The following is a 21,191-nucleotide window of genomic DNA, read 5'->3' on the forward strand; positions in this document are numbered from 1 at the left end:
CAGAGGGTCAGTACTGAGGGAGAGCTGCACTACTGTCAGAGGGTCAGTACTGAGGGAGAGCTGCACTACTCTCAGAGGGTCAGTACTGAGGGAGTGCTGCACTATCAGAGGGTCTGTACTGAGGGAGAGCTGCACTGTCAGAGGGTCAGTACTGAGGGAGCACCGCAGTGTCAGAGGGTCAGTACTGAGTGAGTACTGCACTGTCAGAGGGTCAGTACTGAGGGAGTGCTGCACTGTCAGAGGGTCAGTACTGAGGGAGTGCTGCACTGTCAGGGGGTCAGTACTGAGGGAGTGCTGCACTGTCAGAGGGTCAGTACTGAGGGAGTGCCGCACTGTCAGAGTATCAGTACTGAGGGAGCACCGCACTGTCAGAGGGTCAGTACTGAGGGAATGCTGCACTGTCAGAGGGTCAGTACTGAGGGAGCACCGCACTGTCAGAGGGTCAGTGCTGAGGGAATGCTGCACTGTCAGAGGGTCAGTACTGAGGGAGTGCTGCACTATCAGAGGGTCAGTTCTGAGGAAGCGTCGAACTGTCAGAGGGTCAGTCCTGAGGGAATGCTGCACTGTCAGAGGGTCAGTACTGAGGGAGTGCCGCACTGTCAGAGGGTCAGTACTGAGCGAGTGCCGCACTGTCAGAGGGTCAGTACTGAGGGAGCGCCGCAGTGTCAGAGTGTCAGTACTGAGGGAGTGCCGCACTGTCAGAGGGTCAGTACTGAGGGAGTGCCGCACTGTCAGGGGGTCAGTACTGAGGGAGTGCCGCACTGTCAGAGGGTCAGTACTGAGGGAGCGCCGCACTGTCAGAGGGTCAGTATTGAGGGAGTGCCGCACTGTCAGAGAGTCAGTACTGAGGGAGTGCTGCACTGTCAGAGGGTCAGTACTGACGGAGTGCCGCACTGTCAGAGGGTCAGTACTGAGGGAGCGCCGCACTGTCAGAGGGTCAGTACTGAGGGAGCGCCGCACTGTCAGAGGGTCAGTTTTGAGGGAGTGCCGCACTGTCAGAGAGTCAGTACTGAGGGAGTGCTGCAATGTCAGAGGGTCAGTACTGAGGGAGTGCTGCACTGTCAGAGGGTCAGTACTGAGCGAGTGCCGCACTGTCAGAGGGTCAGTACTGAGGGAGCGCCGCACTGTCAGAGGGTCAGTACTGAGGGAGTGCTGCACTGTCAGAGGGTCAGTACTGAGGGAGTGCTGCACTGTCAGAGGGTCAGTACTGAGGGAGTGCCGCACTGTCAGAGTATCAGTACTGAGGGAGCACCGCACTGTCAGAGGGTCAGTACTGAGGGAATGCTGCACTGTCAGAGGGTCAGTACTGAGGGAGTGCTGCACTATCAGAGGGTCAGTTCTGAGGAAGCGTCGAACTGTCAGAGGGTCAGTCCTGAGGGAATGCTGCACTGTCAGAGGGTCAGTACTGAGGGAGTGCCGCACTGTCAGAGGGTCAGTACTGAGCGAGTGCCGCACTGTCAGAGGGTCAGTACTGAGGGAGCGCCGCAGTGTCAGAGTGTCAGTACTGAGGGAGTGCCGCACTGTCAGAGGGTCAGTACTGAGGGAGTGCCGCACTGTCAGGGGGTCAGTACTGAAGGAGTGCCGCACTGTCAGAGGGTCAGTACTGAGGGAGCGCCGCACTGTCAGAGGGTCAGTACTGAGGGAGCGCCGCACTGTCAGAGGGTCAGTATTGAGGGAGTGCCGCACTGTCAGAGAGTCAGTACTGAGGAAGTGCTGCACTGTCAGAGGGTCAGTACTGAGGGAGCACCGCACTGTCAGAGGGTCAGTACTGAGAGAGTGCTGCACTGTCAGAGGGTCAGTAATGAGGGAGTGCCGCACTGTCAGAGGGTCAGTACTGAGGGATGGCCGCACTGTCAGAGGGTCAGTACTGAGGGAGTGCCGCACTGTCAGAGGGTCAGTACTGAGGGATGGCCGCACTGTCAGAGGGTCAGTAATGAGGGAGTGCCGCACTGTCAGAGGGTCAGTACTGAGGGAGTGCCGCACTGTCAGAGGGACAGTACTGAGGGAGTGCTGCACTGTCAGAGGGTCAGTACTGAGGGAGCGCCGCACTGTCAGAGGGTCAGTACTGACGGAGCGCCACACTGTCAGAGGGTCAGTACTGAGGGAGTGCCGCACTGTCAGAGGGTCGGTACTGAGGGAGCGCCGCACTGTCAAATGGTCAGTACTGAGGGAGTGCCGCACTGTCAGAGAGTCAGTACTGAGGGAGTGCCGCACTGTCAGAGGCTCAGTACTGAGGGAGTGCCGCACTGTCAGAGCGTCAGTACTGAGGGAGTGCCGCATGGTCAGACGGTCAGTACTGAGGGAGTGGCGCACTGTCAGGGGGTCAGTACTGAGGGAGTGCCGCACTGTCAGGGGGTCAGTACTGAGGGAGTGCCGCACTCTCAGGGGGTCAGTACTGAGGGAGTGCCGCACCGTCAGAGGGTCAGTACTGAGGGAGTGCTGCACTGTCAGAGGGTCAGTACTGAGGGAGTGCCGCACTGTCAAAGGGTCAGTACTGAGGGAGTGCCGCACTGTCAGAGGGTCAGTACTGAGGGAGCACCGCACTGTCAGAGGGTCAGTACGGAGGGAATGCTGCACTGTCAGAGGGTCAGTACTGAGGGAGTGCCGTACTGTCAGAGGGTCAGTACGGAGGGAATGCTGCACTGTCAGAGGGTCAGTACGGAGGGAATGCTGCACTGTCAGAGGGTCAGTACTGAGGGAGCGCCGCACTGTCAGAGGGTCAGTACTGACGGAGCGCCACACTGTCAGAGGGTCAGTACTGAGGGAGTGCCGCACTGTCAGAGGGTCGGTACTGAGGGAGCGCCGCACTGTCAAATGGTCAGTACTGAGGGAGTGCCGCACTGTCAGAGAGTCAGTACTGAGGGAGTGCCGCACTGTCAGAGGCTCAGTACTGAGGGAGTGCCGCACTGTCAGAGCGTCAGTACTGAGGGAGTGCCGCATGGTCAGACGGTCAGTACTGAGGGAGTGCCGCACTGTCAGGGGGTCAGTACTGAGGGAGTGCCGCACTGTCAGGGGGTCAGTACTGAGGGAGTGTCGCACTCTCAGGGGGTCAGTACTGAGGGAGTGCCGCACCGTCAGAGGGTCAGTACTGAGGGAGTGCTGCACTGTCAGAGGGTCAGTACTGAGGGAGTGCCGCACTGTCAAAGGGTCAGTACTGAGGGAGTGCCGCACTTTCAGAGGGTCAGTACTGAGGGAGCACCGCACTGTCAGAGGGTCAGTACGGAGGGAATGCTGCACTGTCAGAGGGTCAGTACTGAGGGAGTGCCGTACTGTCAGAGGGTCAGTACGGAGGGAATGCTGCACTGTCAGAGGGTCAGTACGGAGGGAATGCTGCACTGTCAGAGGGTCAGTACTGAGGGAGCGCCGCACTGTCAGAGGGTCAGTACTGACGGAGCGCCACACTGTCAGAGGGTCAGTACTGAGGGAGTGCCGCACTGTCAGAGGGTCGGTACTGAGGGCGCGCCGCACTGTCAAATGGTCAGTACTGAGGGAGTGCCGCACTGTCAGAGAGTCAGTACTGAGGGAGTGCCGCACTGTCAGAGGCTCAGTACTGAGGGAGTGCCGCACTGTCAGAGCGTCAGTACTGAGGGAGTGCCGCATGGTCAGACGGTCAGTACTGAGGGAGTGCCGCACTGTCAGGGGGTCAGTACTGAGGGAGTGCCGCACTGTCAGGGGGTCAGTACTGAGGGAGTGCCGCACTCTCAGGGGGTCAGTACTGAGGGAGTGCCGCACCGTCAGAGGGTCAGTACTGAGGGAGTGCTGCACTGTCAGAGGGTCAGTACTGAGGGAGTGCCGCACTGTCAAAGGGTCAGTACTGAGGGAGTGCCGCACTGTCAGAGGGTCAGTACTGAGGGAGCACCGCACTGTCAGAGGGTCAGTACGGAGGGAATGCTGCACTGTCAGAGGGTCAGTACTGAGGGAGTGCCGTACTGTCAGAGGGTCAGTACGGAGGGAATGCTGCACTGTCAGAGGGTCAGTACGGAGGGAATGCTGCACTGTCAGAGGGTCAGTACGGAGGGAATGCTGCACTGTCAGAGGGTCAGTACTGAGGGAGCGCCGCACTATCAGAGGGACAGTACTGAGGGAGCGCCGCACTGTGAGAGGGTCAGTACTGAGGGAGTGCCGGACTGTCAGAGGGTCACTACTGAGAGAGTGCCGCACTGTCAGAGGGTCAGTACTGAGGGAGTGCCGTACTGTCAGAGGGTCAGTACTGAGGGAGTGCCGCTCTGTCAGAGGGTCACTACTGAGAGAGTGCCGCACTGTCAGAGGGTCAGTACTGAGGGAGTGCCGTACTGTCAGAGGGTCAGTACTGAGTGAGTGCCGCACTGTCAGAAGGTCAGTACTGAGGTTGTGCCGCACTGTCAGAGGGGCAGTACTGAGGGAGTGCCGCACTGTCAGAGGGTCATTATTGAGGGAGTGCTGCACTGTCAGAGAGTCAGTTCTGAGGGAGCGCCGCACCATCAGAGGGTCAGTACTGAGGGAGCGCCGCTCTGTCAGAGGGTCAGTACTGAGGGAGTGCTGCACTGTCAGAGGGTCAGTACTGAGCGAGATCCGCAGTGTCAGAGGGTCAGTCCTGAGGGAGTGCCGCACTGTGAGAGGGTCAGTACTGAGGGAGTGCCGCACTGTCAGAGGGTCAGTACTGAGGGAGCGCCGCACTGTCAGAGGGGCAGTACTGAGGGAGTGCCGCACTGTCAGAGGCTCAGTACTGAGGGAGTGCTACACTGTCAGAGGGTCTGTTCTGAGGGAGTGCCGCACTGTCAGAGGGTCAGTACTGAGGGAGCGCCGCACTGTCAGAGGGTCAGTACTGAGGGAGTGCTGCACTGTCAGAGGGTCAGTACTGAGGGAGTGCTGCACTATCAGAAGGTCTGTACTGAGGGAGAGCTGCACTGTCAGAGGGTCAGTACTGAGGGAGAGCTGCACTACTGTCAGAGGGTCAGTACTGAGGGAGAGCTGCACTACTCTCAGAGGGTCAGTACTGAGGGAGTGCTGCACTATCAGAGGGTCAGTACTGAGGGAGCACTGCACTGTCAGAGGGTCAGTACTGAGGGAATGCTGCACTGTCAGAGGGTCAGTACTGAGGGAGCACCGCACTGTCAGAGGGTCAGTGCTGAGGGAATGCTGCACTGTCAGAGGGTCAGTACTGAGGGAGTGCTGCACTATCAGAGGGTCAGTTCTGAGGAAGCGTCGAACTGTCAGAGGGTCAGTCCTGAGGGAATGCTGCACTGTCAGAGGGTCAGTACTGAGGGAGTGCCGCACTGTCAGAGGGTCAGTACTGAGCGAGTGCCGCACTGTCAGAGGGTCAGTACTGAGGGAGCGCCGCAGTGTCAGAGTGTCAGTACTGAGGGAGTGCCGCACTGTCAGAGGGTCAGTACTGAGGGAGTGCCGCACTGTCAGGGGGTCAGTACTGAGGGAGTGCCGCACTGTCAGAGGGTCAGTACTGAGGGAGCGCCGCACTGTCAGAGGGTCAGTACTGAGGGAGCGCCGCACTGTCAGAGGGTCAGTATTGAGGGAGTGCCGCACTGTCAGAGAGTCAGTACTGAGGGAGTGCTGCACTGTCAGAGGGTCAGTACTGACGGAGTGCCGCACTGTCAGAGGGTCAGTACTGAGGGAGCGCCGCACTGTCAGAGGGTCAGTACTGAGGGAGCGCCGCACTGTCAGAGGGTCAGTATTGAGGGAGTGCCGCACTGTCAGAGAGTCAGTACTGAGGGAGTGCTGCACTGTCAGAGGGTCAGTACTGAGGGAGTGCCGCACTGTCAGAGGGTCAGTACTGAGGGAGTGCTGCACTGTCAGAGGGGCAGTACTGAGGGAGTGCTGCACTGTCAGAGGGTCAGTACTGAGGGAGTGCCGCACTGTGGGAGAGTCAGTACTGAGGGAGTGCTGCACTGTCAGAGGGTCAGTACTGAGGGAGCACCGCACTGTCAGAGGGTCAGTACTGAGGGAGCGCCGCACTGTCAGAGGGTCAGTACTGAGGGAGTGCCGCACCGTCGACAAGGCGGGACCACGCCGTTTGGAGATTGGTTTGAACGCGGGGCAGGCGAGGTCGATGGGTCAGTGAGCAGCGTCAGGGTCTCACATCTGCGACGGGGCAGCCGGTTCGCTCTGGGTTCCGGTTCCTCGTGTCGGCCATTTATAGAGAGACACTGCCCAGGGGAGAGGAAGCACCTGAGTGTGTGTGTGTGTCTCTCTCTCTCTCTCTGTGGGAGTCATGCTCCGCCCTACCTGATGCGCTGCTCGTTTTCGGACTGCGTTGAACGGCAGGAGCCCCAGGATCCGGGCCAACACTGGCAGCGAAGCACTCTGGGACATCCTGGCTTGCGCCATCCTCCATCCCCCAGGCTGGGAACGGACTGCTGGGCGATATGAGGGAGCCACCTGGGTTCGCAAAGTCCAGGTCCAGGCGGGACGTTTTGTTTCTGGATTTTCTTTGGGACCATGGGTTCTGAGCTCCAGGTCGGGTGCAGCAGAACCGTTACCTTGCACTGACCACCCCGGACTGCGTAACTTCCCCCCCTCCCCGTGCAATGCGACTAGAAATATCTCTTTCAGAAATAGGTTCACGGATGAGGGCGTCACACACACACACTGGATATAGTCACGCACACAGTCGCACTCACACTCACCCTGGAAACACACACGTACACACTGGAAATAGTCACACACACAGTCGCACACATACACTTGAAACAATCACACACATACAGTCACACTCACACACACACACTGGAGAGTTACACACACAGTTGCATACATACACACTGGAAACAATCACACACACACACACACTGGAAACAGTCACACAAACACACACACACGGTGGAAACAGTCACACACAATCGTACTCACACACACACACACTGGAAAAAGTCACACACACGCTGGAAACAGTCTCACACACACAGTCACACACACTGGATCAGCCACACATACAATCGCGCTCACATACATACTGGAAACAGTCACACACACACGCTTGAAACAGTCTCACACACACACACACTGGAAACAACCACACACACACAGTCGCACAGGCACACACACACTGGAAACTTTCACACACACACAGGAAACATTCACACAAACAGTCGCACTCACACACTGGAAACATTCACATACACACAGTCGCACTCTATACATGCACACTGGAAATAGTCACACACAGTCACCCTCACACACACACACAGTCGCACTCACGCACAGACACACTGGAAACATTCAGACACACACTGGAAACATTCACACACTCAGTCTCACTCGCACACTTGGAAACGGTCTCACACACAGTCGCACTCACACACACACTGGAAACAGTCAAACACACGCAGTCGCACTCACACAGACACGAAAAACAGTCACACAGTCGCACTCACACACTGGAAAAAGTCACACACACACACAGTCGTACTCACACTGGAAACAGTCACACACACACGGTCGCACTCACACACACTGAAAACAGTCACACATACACAGTCGCACTCCCTGACACACACACACACTGGAAACAGTCTCACACACACTGGAAACAGTCACACACAGGAAGCAGACACACACACACAGTGAAAACAGTCACACACACATACACTAGAAACAGTCACACACACACACTGAAATTATCACACACAGTCACACTCACACACACACACTGGAAACAGTCACACACACAAAGTCGCACTCACACACACTGAAAACAGTCACACATACACAGTCGCACTCCCTGACACACACACACACTGGAAACAGTCTCACACACACTGGAAACAGTCACACACAGGAAGCAGACACACACACACAGTGAAAACAGTCACACACACATACACTAGAAACAGTCACACACACACACTGAAATTATCACACACAGTCACACTCACACACACACACTGGAAACAGTCACACACACAAAGTCGCACTCACACACTGGAAACAGTGACACACACACACAGTCGCACTCACACACACACACACTGGAAACAGTCACACATACACAGTCACACTCACTCACAGTCGCACTCCCTGACACACACACACACACACACACTGGAAACAGTCTCACACACACTGGAAAGAGTCACACACACACACACTAGTAACACTCACACACTGGAAACAGTCACACACACACATAGGAAACAATCACACACACACTGGAAACAGTCTCACACACACACAGTGAAAACAGTCTCACACACACACACTGGAAACAGACACACACACTGGAAACAGTCACACACACACTGGAAACAGTCACACGCACACCCAGACCCTGCATACACATTCGCACTCACACCCAGACATTGCACAGTCATACTCACAGACACTGCACACACAATCTCACTCACACAGACAGTGTGCACAGTCGTGCTCACACAGGCAATGTACACAGTCGCACTCACACACACAGTCGCACTCACACACAGTCGCACTCACACCGACACCGCATGCACACACAGTCGCACTCACACACAAACAGTGCACACACAGACATCTACAGGCACATTGACATAGTCCCACACAGACATCCACACACCTAAACGCAGTCTCTCTCTCGCACATAGACACGCCGACCCACTCACCCACAGACACCCCCTCACACACACACACTCACAGAAACAAACACACACACACATAGAGCTGTTAGAACGGAGACGTCTTTATTAATAGAGACAGCAGGATTCACAGAGTTGAAATGAAATGAAAATCGCCTGTTGTCACAAGTCGGCTTCAAATGAAGTTGGACAAGGGGAGGGGTGGGAAGGGAGGGCGAGGAGAGGTGTGAAACCAGGAGGGATTGAAGAGGAGAACTGAGGCTGTCTGCTGTTGGGTGCGTTACTTTATACGGAGCTGCTGCTCTCGGATCTCCCGATCTTGACAACCTCCTCGAACTCGCTCGCCGTGGCCTCCTTGCGATCCAAATTAATGCAGAACAGGATGCCCGCTGACCTTACCAGAGTCTCATGTGACCTGTTTTGATGGCACTGCTCAATCTCAAAGTTGGCACCCGGCTCAAAACCTACCTCTTTCCCAGCGTACGCGTAGCCCCAGCGGACCCTGCTATACAACTCTTTCCACTCCCTCTTTACCGCCTCCTCGAGCAGGTGGCCAGCGGAGGCGAGGGCAGCTTCGGCCCGCGCCCTCTCACCCCGCGCCCTCACCCTCTCCCTCTCCACCGTCACGCGCACGCCGTGCTGTGCCCCCAGCTGGAGGAGCCTGCCGAGAATGTCGGCCGGCAGCCGCCTCGGACACGGGTACAAGGCGGACAACTCCTGGAAGTTCTCATCTCGAATCCTCTTCAGGCGGCTCAGGGCGTCCAGCACGCTCGCTCGGTCCCTCCCGAACACGTTGATGACCACGGGCAGGACCTCCTCACCACTCTCGTAGGGTCCACAAAATTGCTTCTCGTCCTTGGCCGCTCCTGCGGGAGAACGAATTGTCACTGGGTCATCCAAACATGTGCAAACATCTGAGCAAAGACCTCCGCCATTCAATAAGTCACAGTTTAGAAGTTTTACAGCCACAGAAAGAGGCCCCGCGACCCATTGTGTTTGCGTCGGCCATTGTGGTAGTCACCACTCATTGTACATTAGCTGTAATGATGGTTAGTAGATGCAATACGGTAAGGTACTACAGGTACGGGGGTAAATCCCTGCCTGCTGGCTCCGCCCAGTAGGCGGAGTATAAATGTGTGTGCTCACCGAGCTGCTCCCATTCTGGTAGCAGCTGAAGCCTCGATTACTCTCTACTCTCGTCCCGTCGTAATCGATAGTGCATCAATTTATTAAGCAGAGATATTACAGCGATAGAACTTCGTATGAAGCCTGATCGCCTACAGCTGCACCCCCAAGCAGCCAACGGCACGTCGGCCTTCGAACACTGGCTTGCTTGCTTTGAAAGCTACCACCGATCCGCGACGGATCAACCCTCGGACGCAGAGAAGATCCAGGTCCTTTACTCACGGGTGAGCACCGATATTTTTCCCCTTATCCGGGATGCGCCCACTGACACTGCAGCAATGGAGCTCCTGAAAGGACATCATCTTCAGCCGATCAACACCAGGCACCACCAGCCCCCTCCAACCCTCCCTATTTCTGTTACCTCCGCCAACCCCCTCCAACCCTCCCTATCTCTGTAACGTCCACCAGCCCCCTCGAACCCTCCCTATCTCTGTAACCTGCACCAGCCCCCTACACCCCTCCCTATCTCTGTAACCCCCTCCAGCCCCCTCGAACCCTCCCTATCTCTGTGATCTCCGCCAGCCCCCTCCAACAGTCCCTACCTCTATAACCTCCTCCAGCCCCGTCCAACAGTCCCTACCTCTATAACCTCCTCCAGCCCCTACACCCCTCCCTATCTCTATAACCTCCTCCAGACCCCACAACCCTCCCTATCTCTGTAACCTCCTCTAGCCCCTACAACTCTCCCCATCTCTGTAACCTCCTCCAGCCCCCTACAACCCTCCCTATCTCTGTAACCTCCTCTAGCCCCTAAAACCCTCCCTATCTCTGTAACCTCCTCCATCCCCTACACCCCTACCTATATCAGTAACCTCCCCCAGTCCCCTACAACCCCTCCCTATCTCTGTAACCTCCTCCAGCCCCTACAACCCTCCCTATCTCTGTAACGTCCACCAGTCACTACAACCCTACCTATCTCTGTAACCTCCTCCATCCCCTACAACCCTCCCTATCTCTGTAACCTCCTCCATCCCCTACAACCCTCCCTATCTCTGTAACCTCCTCCATCCCCTACAACCCTCCCTATCTCTGTAACCTCCTCCAGCCCCCACAACCCTCCCTATCTCTATAACCTCTTCCAGCCCCGACACCCCTCCCTATCTCTGTAACCACCTCCAGCACCCACAACCCTCCCTATCTCTGTAACCTCCTCCAGCCCCCTACACCCTTCCCTATCTCTGTAACCTCCTCCAGCCCTCCCTATCTCTGTAACCTCCTCCAGCCCCTGACAAACCTCCCCATCTCTGTAACCTACTCCAACCCCTACACCCCTCCCTATCTCTGTAACCTCCTCCAGCCCCCACAACCCTCCCAATCTCTATAACCTCCTCCAGCCCCCACAACCCTCCCTATCTCTGTAACCTCCTCCAGCCCTCCCTATTTCTGTAACCACCTCCAGCACCCACAACCCTCCCTATCTCTGTATCTTCCTCCAGCCCCTACAACCTTCCCCATCTCTGTAACCACCTCCAGCCCCTACACCCCTCCCTATCTCTGTAACCTCCTCCAGCCCCTACACCCCGCCTGTCTCTATTACCTCCTCCAGCCCCGACAACCCTCCTTATCTCTGTAACCTCCTCCAGCCCCTACAACCCCGCCTGTCTCTATTACCTCCTCCAGCCCCGACAACCCTCCTTATCTCTATAACCTCCTCCAGCCCCTACAACCCTCCCTATCTCTGTAACCTCCTCCAGCGCCTACAACCCTCCCTATCTCTGTAACCTCCTCCATCCCCTTACAAGCCTCCCTATCTCTATAACCTCCACCAGCCCCTACAACCCTCCCTATCTCTGTAACCTCCTCCAGCCCCTACAACCCTCCCTATCTCTGTAACCTCCTCCATCCCCTTACAAGCCTCCCTATCTCTGTAACCTCATCCAGCCCCCACAACCCTCCCTAACTCTATAACCTCCTCCAGCCCCTACACCCCTCCCTATCTCTGTAACCTCCTCCAGCCCCCTCCAACCCTCCCTATCTCTGTAACCTCCTCCAGACCCCTCCAACCCTCCCTATTTCTGTAACCTCCTCCAGTCCCCACAACCCTCTCTATCTCTGGAACCTCCTCCAGCCCCTACACCCCTCCCTATCTCTGTAACCTCCAAACCCTGACAACCATTCCTATCTCTGTAACCTCCTCCATCCCCTACAACCCTCCCTATCTGTGTAACCTCCTCCAACCCCTACAACCCTCCCTATCTCTGTAACCTCCTCCAGCCCCCACAACCCTCCATATCTCTATAACCTCTTCCAGCCCCGACACCCCTCCCTATCTCTGTAACCTCCTCCAGCCCCCTACACCCCTCCCTGTCTCTGTAACCTCCTCCAGCTCCTACACCCCTCCCTATCACTGTAACCACCTCCAGCACCCACAAGCCTCCCTATCTCTGTCACCTCCTCCAGACCCCACAACCCTCCCTATCTCTGTAACCTCCTCCAGCCCCCACAGCCCTCCCTATCTCTGTAACCTCCTCCAGCCCCTACACCACTCCCTATTTCTGTAACCACCTCCAGCACCCACAACCCTCCCTATCTCTATAACCTCCTCCAGCCCCTACAACCTTCCCTACCTCTGTAACCACCTCCAGCCCCCTACAACTCTCCCTATCTCTGTAACCTCCTCCAGCCCTCCCTATCTCTGTAACCTCCTCCAGCCCCCTACAACCCTCCCTATCTCTGTAACCTACTCCATCCCCTACAACTCTCCCTATCTATGTAACCTCCTCCAGCCCCTACAACTCTCCCTATCTCACTAACCTCCTCCAGCCCCCTACAAACCGCCCTATCCCTGTAACCTCCTCCAGCCCCTGACAAACCTCCCTATCTCGGTAACCTCCTCCCAACCCCTACACCCCTCCCTATCTCTGTAACCTCCTCCAGCCCTCCCTATCTCTGTAACCTCCTCCAGCCCCCTACAACCCTCCCTATCTCTGTAACCTACTCCATCCCCTACAACCCTCCCTATCTCTGTAACCTCCTCCAGCCCCCTACAAACCTCCCTATCTCTATTACCTCCTCCAGCCCCGACAACCCTCCTTATCTCTGTAACCTCCTCCAGCGCCTACAACCCTCCCTATCTCTGTAACCTCCTCCAGCCCCTGACAAACCTCCCCATCTCTGTAACCTACTCCAACCCCTACACCCCTCCCTATCTCTGTAACCTCCTCCAGCCCCCACAACCCTCCCAATCTCTATAACCTCCTCCAGCCCCCACAACCCTCCCTATCTCTGTAACCTCCTCCAGCCCCCTCCAACCCTCCCTATTTCTGTAACCACCTCCAGCACCCACCACCCTCCCTATCTCTGTATCTTCCTCCAGCCCCTACAACCTTCCCCATCTCTGTAACCACCTCCAGCCCACTACAACTCTCCCTATCTCTGTAACCTCCTCCAGCCCTCCCGATCTCTGTAACCTCCTCCAGCCCCCTACAACACTCCCTATCTCTGTAACCTACTCCATCCCCTACAACAATCCCTATCTATGTAACCTCCTCCAGCCCCTACAACTCTCCCTATCTCACTAACCTCCTCCAGCCCCCTACAAACCTCCCTATCTCTGTAACCTACTCCAGCCGCTACAACCCTACCTATCTCGATAAACTCCACCAGCCCCCACAACCCTCCCTATCTCTATAACCTCCGCCAGCCCCTACACCCCTCCCTATCTCTGTAACCTCCCCCGGCCCCTACAACCCTCCCTATCTCTGTAACCTCCCCCGGCCCCTACAACCCTCCCTATCTCTGTAACCTCCTCCAGCGCCTACAACCCTCCCTATCTCTGTAACCTCCTCCATCCCCTTACAAGCCTCCCTATCTCTATAACCTCCACCAGCCCCTACAACCCTCCCTATCTCTGTAACCTCCTCCAGCCCCTACAACCCTCCCTATCTCTGTAACCTCCTCCATCCCCTTACAAGCCTCCCTATCTCTGTAACCTCATCCAGCCCCCACAACCCTCCCTAACTCTATAACCTCCTCCAGCCCCTACACCCCTCCCTATCTCTGTAACCTCCTCCAGCCCCCTCCAACCCTCCCTATCTCTGTAACCTCCTCCAGACCCCTCCAACCCTCCCTATTTCTGTAACCTCCTCCAGTCCCCACAACCCTCTCTATCTCTGGAACCTCCTCCAGCCCCTACACCCCTCCCTATCTCTGTAACCTCCAAACCCTGACAACCATCCCCATCTCTGTAACCTCCTCCATCCCCTACAACCCTCCCTATCTCTGTAACCTCCTCCAACCCCTACAACCCTCCCTATCTCTGTAACCTCCTCCAGCCCCCACAACCCTCCATATCTCTATAACCTCTTCCAGCCCCGACACCCCTCCCTATCTCTGTAACCTCCTCCAGCCCCCTACACCCCTCCCTGTCTCTGTAACCTCCTCCAGCCCCTACACCCCTCCCTATCACTGTAACCACCTCCAGCACCCACAACCCTCCCTATCTCTGTCTCCTCCTCCAGACCCCACAACCCTCCCTATCTCTGTAACCTCCTCCAGCCCCCACAGCCCTCCCTATCTCTGTAACCTCCTCCAGCCCCTACACCACTCCCTATTTCTGTAACCACCTCCAGCACCCACAACCCTCCCTATCTCTATAACCTCCTCCAGCCCCTACAACCTTCCATATCTCTGTAACCACCTCCAGCCCCCTACAACTCTCCCTATCTCTGTAACCTCCTCCAGCCCTCCCTATCTCTGTAACCTCCTCCAGCCCCCTACAACCCTCCCTATCTCTGTAACTCCTCCAGCCCCTACAACTCTCCCTATCTCACTAACCTCCTCCAGCCCTCCCTATCTCTGTAACCTACTCCATCCCCTACAACTCTCCCTATCTATGTAACCTCCTCCAGCCCCTACAACTCTCCCTATCTCACTAACCTCCTCCAGCCCCCTACAAACCTCCCTATCTCTGTAACCTCCTCCAGCCCCTGACAAACCTCCCTATCTCGGTAACCTCCTCCCAACCCCGACACCCCTCCCTATCTCTGTAACCTCCTCCAGCCCTCCCTATCTCTGTAACCTCCTCCAGCCCCCTACAACCCTCCCTATCTCTGTAACCTACTCCATCCCCTACAACCCTCCCTATCTCTGTAACCTCCGCCAGCCCCCTACAAACCTCCCTATCTCTATTACCTCCTCCATCCCCTACACCCCTCCCTATCTCTGTAACCTCCTCCAGCCCCTACAACCCTCCCTATCTCTGTAACCTCCTCCAGCGCCTACAACCCTCCCTATCTCTGTAACCTCCTCCATCCCCTTACAAGCCTCCCTATCTCTATAACCTCCTCCAGTCCCTACAACCCTCCCTATCTGTGTAACCTCCTCCAGCCCCTACAACCCTCCCTATCTCTGTAACCTCCTCCATCCCCTACAACCCTCCCTACCTCTATAACCTCCTCCAGCCCCCTCCAACAGTCCCTACCTCTATAACCTCCTCCAGCCCCTACACCCCTCCCTATCTCTATAACCTCCTCCAGCCCCCACAACCCTCCCTATCTCTGTAACCTCCTCTAGCCCCTACAACTCTCCCCATCTCTGTAACCTCCTCTAGCCCCTACAACTCTCCCCATCTCTGTAACCTCCTCCAGTCCCTACAACCCTCCCTATCTCTGTAACCTCCTCCAGCCCCTACAACCCTCCCTATCTCTGTAACCTCCTCCATCCCCTACAACCCTCCCTATCTCTGTAACCTCCTCCAGCCCACTACACCCCTCCCTATATCTGTAACCTCCTCCAGCCCCTACACCCCTCCCTATCTCTATAACCTCCTCCAGCCCCCACAACCCTCCCTATCTCTGTAACCTCCTCTAGCCCCTACAACTCTCCCCATCTCTGTAACCTCCTCTAGCCCCTACAACTCTCCCCATCTCTGTAACCTCCTCCAGTCCCTACAACCCTCCCTATCTCTGTAACCTCCTCCAGCCCCTACAACCCTCCCTATCTCTGTAACCTCCTCCATCCCCTACAACCCTCCCTATCTCTGTAACCTCCTCCAGCCCACTACACCCCTCCCTATATCTGTAACCTCCTCCAGCCCCTACACCTCTCCCTTTCTCTGTAACCTCCCCCAGTCCCCTACAACCCCTCCCTATCTCTGTAACCTCCTCCAGCCCCTACAACCCTCCCTATCTCTGTAACGTCCACCAGTCACTACAACCCTACCTATCTCTGTAACCTCCTCCATCCCCTACAACCCTCCCTATCTCTGTAACCTCCTCCATCCCCTACAACCCTCCCTATCTCTGTAACCTCCTCCATCCCCTACAACCCTCCCTATCTCTGTAAACTCCTCCAGCCCCCACAACCCTCCCTATCTCTATAACCTCTTCCAGCCCCGACACCCCTCCCCATCTCTGTAACCACCTCCAGCACCCACAACCCTCCCTATCTCTGTAACCTCCTCCAGCCCCCTACACCCTTCCCTATCTCTGTAACCTCCTCCAGCCCTCCCTATCTCTGTAACCTCCTCCAGCCCCTGACAAACCTCCCCATCTCTGTAACCTACTCCAACCCCTACACCCCTCCCTATCTCTGTAACCTCCTCCAGCCCCCAGAACCCTCCCAATCTCTATAGCCTCCTCCAGCCCCCACAACCCTCCCTATCTCTGTAACCTCCTCCAGCCCCCTCCAACCTTCCCTATTTCTGTAACCACCTCCAGCACCCACAACCCTCCCTATCTCTGTATCTTCCTCCAGCCCCTACAACCTTCCCTATCTCTGTAACCACCTCCAGCCCACTACAACTCTCCCTATCTCTGTAACCTCCTCCAGCCCTCCCTATCTCTGTAACCTCCACCAGCCCCCACAACCCTCCCTATCTCTGTAACCTCCTCCAGCCCCTACACCACTCCCTATTTCTGTAACCACCTCCAGCACCCACAACCCTCCCTATCTCTATAACCTCCTCCAGCCCGTACAACCTTCCCTATCTCTGTAACCACCTCCAGGCCCCTACAACTCTCCCTATCTCTGTAACCTCCTCCAGCCCTCCCTATCTCTGTAACCTCCTCCAGCCCCCTACAACCCTCCCTATCTCTGTAACCTACTCCATCCCCTACAACTCTCCCTATCTATGTAACCTCCTCCAGCCCCTACAACTCTCCCTTTCTCACTAACCTCCTCCAGCCCCCTACAAACCTCCCTATCTCTGTAACCTCCTCCAGCCCCTGACAAACCTCCCTATCTCAGTAACCTCCTCCCAACCCCTACACCCCTCCCTATCTCTGTAACCTCCTCCAGCCCTCCCTATCTCTGTAACCTCCTCCAGCCCCCTACAACCCTCCCTATCTCTGTAACCTACTCCATCCCCTACAACCCTCCCTATCTCTGTAACCTCCTCGAGCCCCCTACAAACCTCCCTATCTCTGTAACCTCCTCCAGCCCTCCCTATCTCTGTAACCTCCTCCAGCCCCCTACAACCCTCCCTATCTCTGTAACCTACTCCATCCCCTACAACTCTCCCTATCTATGTAACCTCCTCCAGCCCCTACACCACTCCCTATTTCTGTAACCACCTCCAGCACCCACAACCCTCCCTATCTCTATAACCTCCTCCAGCCCCTACAACCTTCCCTATCTCTGTAACCACCTCCAGCCCCCTACAACTCTCCCTATCTCTGTAACCTCCTCCAGCCCTCCCTATCTCTGTAACCTCCTCCAGCCCCCTACAACCCTCCCTATCTCTGTAACCTACTCCATCCCCTACAACTCTCCCTATCTATGTAACCTCCTCCAGCCCCTACAACTCTCCCTATCTCACTAACCTCCTCCAGCCCCCTACAAACCTCCCTATCTCTGTAACCTCCTCCAGCCCCTGACAAACCTCCCTATCTCGGTAACCTCCTCCCAACCCCTACACCCCTCCCTATCTCTGTAACCTCCTCCAGCCCTCCCTATCTCTGTAACCTCCTCCAGCCCCCTACAACCCTCCCTATCTCTGTAACCTACTCCATCCCCTACAACCCTCCCTATCTCTGTAACCTCCTCGAGCCCCCTACAAACCTCCCTATCTCTATTACCTCCTCCAGCCCCGACAACCCTCCTTATCTCTTTAACATCCTCCAGCCCCTACAACCCTCCCTATCTCTGTAACCTCCTCCAGCGCCTACAACCCTCCCTATCTCTGTAACCTCCTCCATCCCCTTACAAGCCTCCCTATCTCTATAACCTCCACCAGCCCCTACAACCCTCCCTATCTCTGTAACCTCCTCCAGCCCCTACAACCCTCCCTATCTCTGTAACCTCCTCCATCCCCTTACAAGCCTCCCTATCTCTGTAACCTCATCCAGCCCCCACAACCCTCCCTAACTCTATAACCTCCTCCAGCCCCTACACCCCTCCCTATCTCTGTAACCTCCTCCAGCCCCCTCCAACCCTCCCTATCTCTGTAACCTCCTCCAGACCCCTCCAACCCTCCCTATTTCTGTAACCTCCTCCAGTCCCCACAACCCTCTCTATCTCTGGAACCTCCTCCAGCCCCTACACCCCTCCCTATCTCTGTAACCTCCAAACCCTGACAACCACCCCTATCTCTGTAACCTCCTCCATCCCCTACAACCCTCCCTATCTCTGTAACCTCCTCCAACCCCTACAACCCTCCCTATCTCTGTAACCTCCTCCAGCCCCCACAACGCTCCATATCTCTATAACCTCTTCCAGCCCCGACACCCCTCCCTATCTCTGTAACCTCCTCCAGCCCCCTACACCCCTCCCTGTCTCTGTAACCTCCTCCAGCCCCTACACCCCTCCCTATCACTGTAACCACCTCCAGCACCCACAACCCTCCCTATCTCTGTCACCTCCTCCAGACCCCACAACCCTCCCTATCTCTGTAACCTCCTCCAGCCCCCACAGCCCTCCCTATCTCTGTAACATCCTCCAGCCCCTACACCACTCCCTATTTCTGTAACCACCTCCAGCACCCACAACCCTCCCTATCTCTATAACCTCCTCCAGCCCCGACAACCTTCCCTATCTCTGTAACCACCTCCAGCCCCCTACAACTCTCCCTATCTCTGTAACCTCCTCCAGCCCTCCCTATCTCTGTAACCTCCTCCAGCCCCCTACAACCCTCCCTATCTCTGTAACCTACTCCATCCCCTACAACTCTCCCTATCTATGTAACCTCCTCCAGCCCCTACAACTCTCCCTATCTCACTAACCTCCTCCAGCCCCCTACAAACCTCCCTATCTCTGTAACCTCCTCCAGCCCCTGACAAACCTTCCTGTCTCGGTAACCTCCTCCCAACCCCTACACCCCTCCCTATCTCTGTAACCTCCTCCAGCCCTCCCTATCTCTGTAACCTCCTCCAGCCCCCTACAAGCCTCCCTATCTCTGTAACCTACTCCATCCCCTACAACCCTCCCTATCTCTGTAACCTCCTCCAGCCCCCTACAAACCTCCCTATCCCTGTAACCTCCTCCAGCCCCTGACAAACCTCCCTATCTCTGTATCCTCCTCCAGCCCCCTACACCCCTCCCAATCTCTATAATCTCCTCCAGCCCCCACAGCCCTCCCTGTCTGTAACTTCCTCCAGCCCCTACACCCCTCCCTATCTCTGTAACCTCCTCCAGCCCCCACAACCCTCCCTATCTCTGTAACCTCCTCCAACCCCTACACCCCTCCCAATCTCTGTAACCTCCTCCAGCCCCCTACACCCCTCCCTATCTCTGTAACCCCCTCCAGCCCCTACAACCCTCACTATCTCTGTAACCTCCCCAGCCCCCTACACCCCTCCTTATCTCTGTAACCTCCTCCAGCCCCTACACCCCTCCCTTTCTCTGTAACCTCCTCCCGCCCCCTACAACCCTCTCTATCACTTTAACCTCCTCCAGCCCCCTACACCCCTCCCTATCTCTGTAACCTCCTCCAGCCCCCTATAACCCTCCCTATCTCTGTAACCTCCTCCAGCCCCTACGCCCCTCCCTATCTCTGTAACCTCCTCCAGCCCCCTACACCCCTCCCTTTGTCTGTAACCTCCTGCAGCCCCCTACACCCCTCCCTATCTCTGTAACCTCCTCCAGCCCCCTACACCCCTCCCTATCTCTGTAACCTCCCCCAGCCCCCTACACCCCTCACTCTCTCTGTAACCTCCTCCAGCCCCTACACCCCTCCCTATCTCTGTAACCTCCTCCAGCCCCCTACAATCCTCCCTATCTCTGTAACCACCTCCATCCCCTACAACCCTCCCTATCTCTGTAACCTCCCCCAGCCCCTACACCCCACCCTATCTCTGTAACCACCTCCAGCCCTGAACACCCTCCCTATCTCTGTAACCTCCTCCAGCCCCTACAACCCTCCCTATCTCTGTCACCACCTCCAGCCCCTACACCCCTCCCTATCTCTGTAACCTCCTCCAACCCCTACACCCCTCCCAATCTCTGTAACCTCCTCCAGCCCCCTACACCCCTCCCTATCTCTGTAACCTCCTCCAGCCCCCTACACCCCTCCCAATCTCTGTAACCTCCTCCATCCCCCTACACCCCTCCCTATCTCTGTAACCTCCTCCAGCCCCTACAACCCTCACTACCTCTGTAACCTCCCCCAGACCCCTACACCCCTCCTTATCTCTGTAACCTCCTCCAGCCCCTACACCCCTCCCTATCTCTGTAACCTCCTCCCGTCCCCTACAACCCTCCCTATCTCTGTAACCTCCTCCAGCCCCCTACAACCCTCCCTATCTCTGTAACCTCCTCCAGCCCCCTACAACCCTCCCTATCTCTGTAACCTCCTCCAGCCCCCGACACCCCTCCCTATCTCTGTAACCTCCTCTAGCCCCCACACCCCTCCCAATCTCTGTAACCTCCTCTAGCCCCCACACCCCTCCCTATCTCTGTAACCTCCTCCAGCCCCTACGCCCCTCCCTATCTCTGTAAACTCCTCCAGCCCCCTACACCCCTCCCTATCTCTGTAACCTCCTCCAGCCCCCTACACCCCTCCCTATCTCTGTAACCTCCTCCAGGCCCCTCCAACCCTCCCTATCGCTGTAACCTCCTCCAGCCCCTACAACCCTCCCTATCTCTGTAACCTCCTCCAGCCCCTACGCCCCTCCCTATCTCTGTAACCTCCTCCAGCCCCCTACACCCCTCCCTATCTCAATAACCTCCTCCAGCCCCCTACACCCCTCCCTATCTCTGTAACCTCCTCCAGGCCCCTACAACCCTCCCTATCTCTGTAACCTCCTCCAGCCCCTACAACCCTCCCTATCTCTGTAACCTCCTCCAGCCCCCTACAACCCTCCCTATCTCTGTAACCTCCTCCAGTCCCTACACCCCTCCCTATCTCTGTAACCTCCTCCAGCCCCCTACACCCCTCCCTATCTCTGTAACCTCCTCCAGCCCCCTACAACCCTCCCTATCTCTGTAAACTCCCCCAGCCACCTACACCCTTCCCTATCTCTGTAACCTCCTCCAGCCCCCTACACCCCTCCCTTTCTCTGCAACCTCCTCCAGCCCCCTACAACC

General features: G+C 56.5%; 1 protein-coding gene across 1 annotated transcript in view; it reads right to left on the bottom strand.

Moving 5' to 3' along the window:
• Positions 1-8,629: 8,629 nt before the first annotated feature.
• LOC140418170 (protein mono-ADP-ribosyltransferase PARP14-like) overlaps positions 8,630-21,191 on the bottom strand; it is a 314,190-nt gene continuing 301,628 nt past the window's right edge. Inside the window, exon 9 of the mRNA XM_072501594.1 lies at positions 8,630-9,409. Within this exon, the coding sequence (XP_072357695.1) occupies positions 8,829-9,409 (581 nt within the window). The 3' untranslated portion in view covers positions 8,630-8,828. The remainder of the gene's footprint in view (positions 9,410-21,191) is intronic.

The sequence above is a fragment of the Scyliorhinus torazame genome, chromosome 5, assembly GCF_047496885.1.
Source record: "Scyliorhinus torazame isolate Kashiwa2021f chromosome 5, sScyTor2.1, whole genome shotgun sequence".
NCBI lineage: Eukaryota > Metazoa > Chordata > Chondrichthyes > Carcharhiniformes > Scyliorhinidae > Scyliorhinus > Scyliorhinus torazame.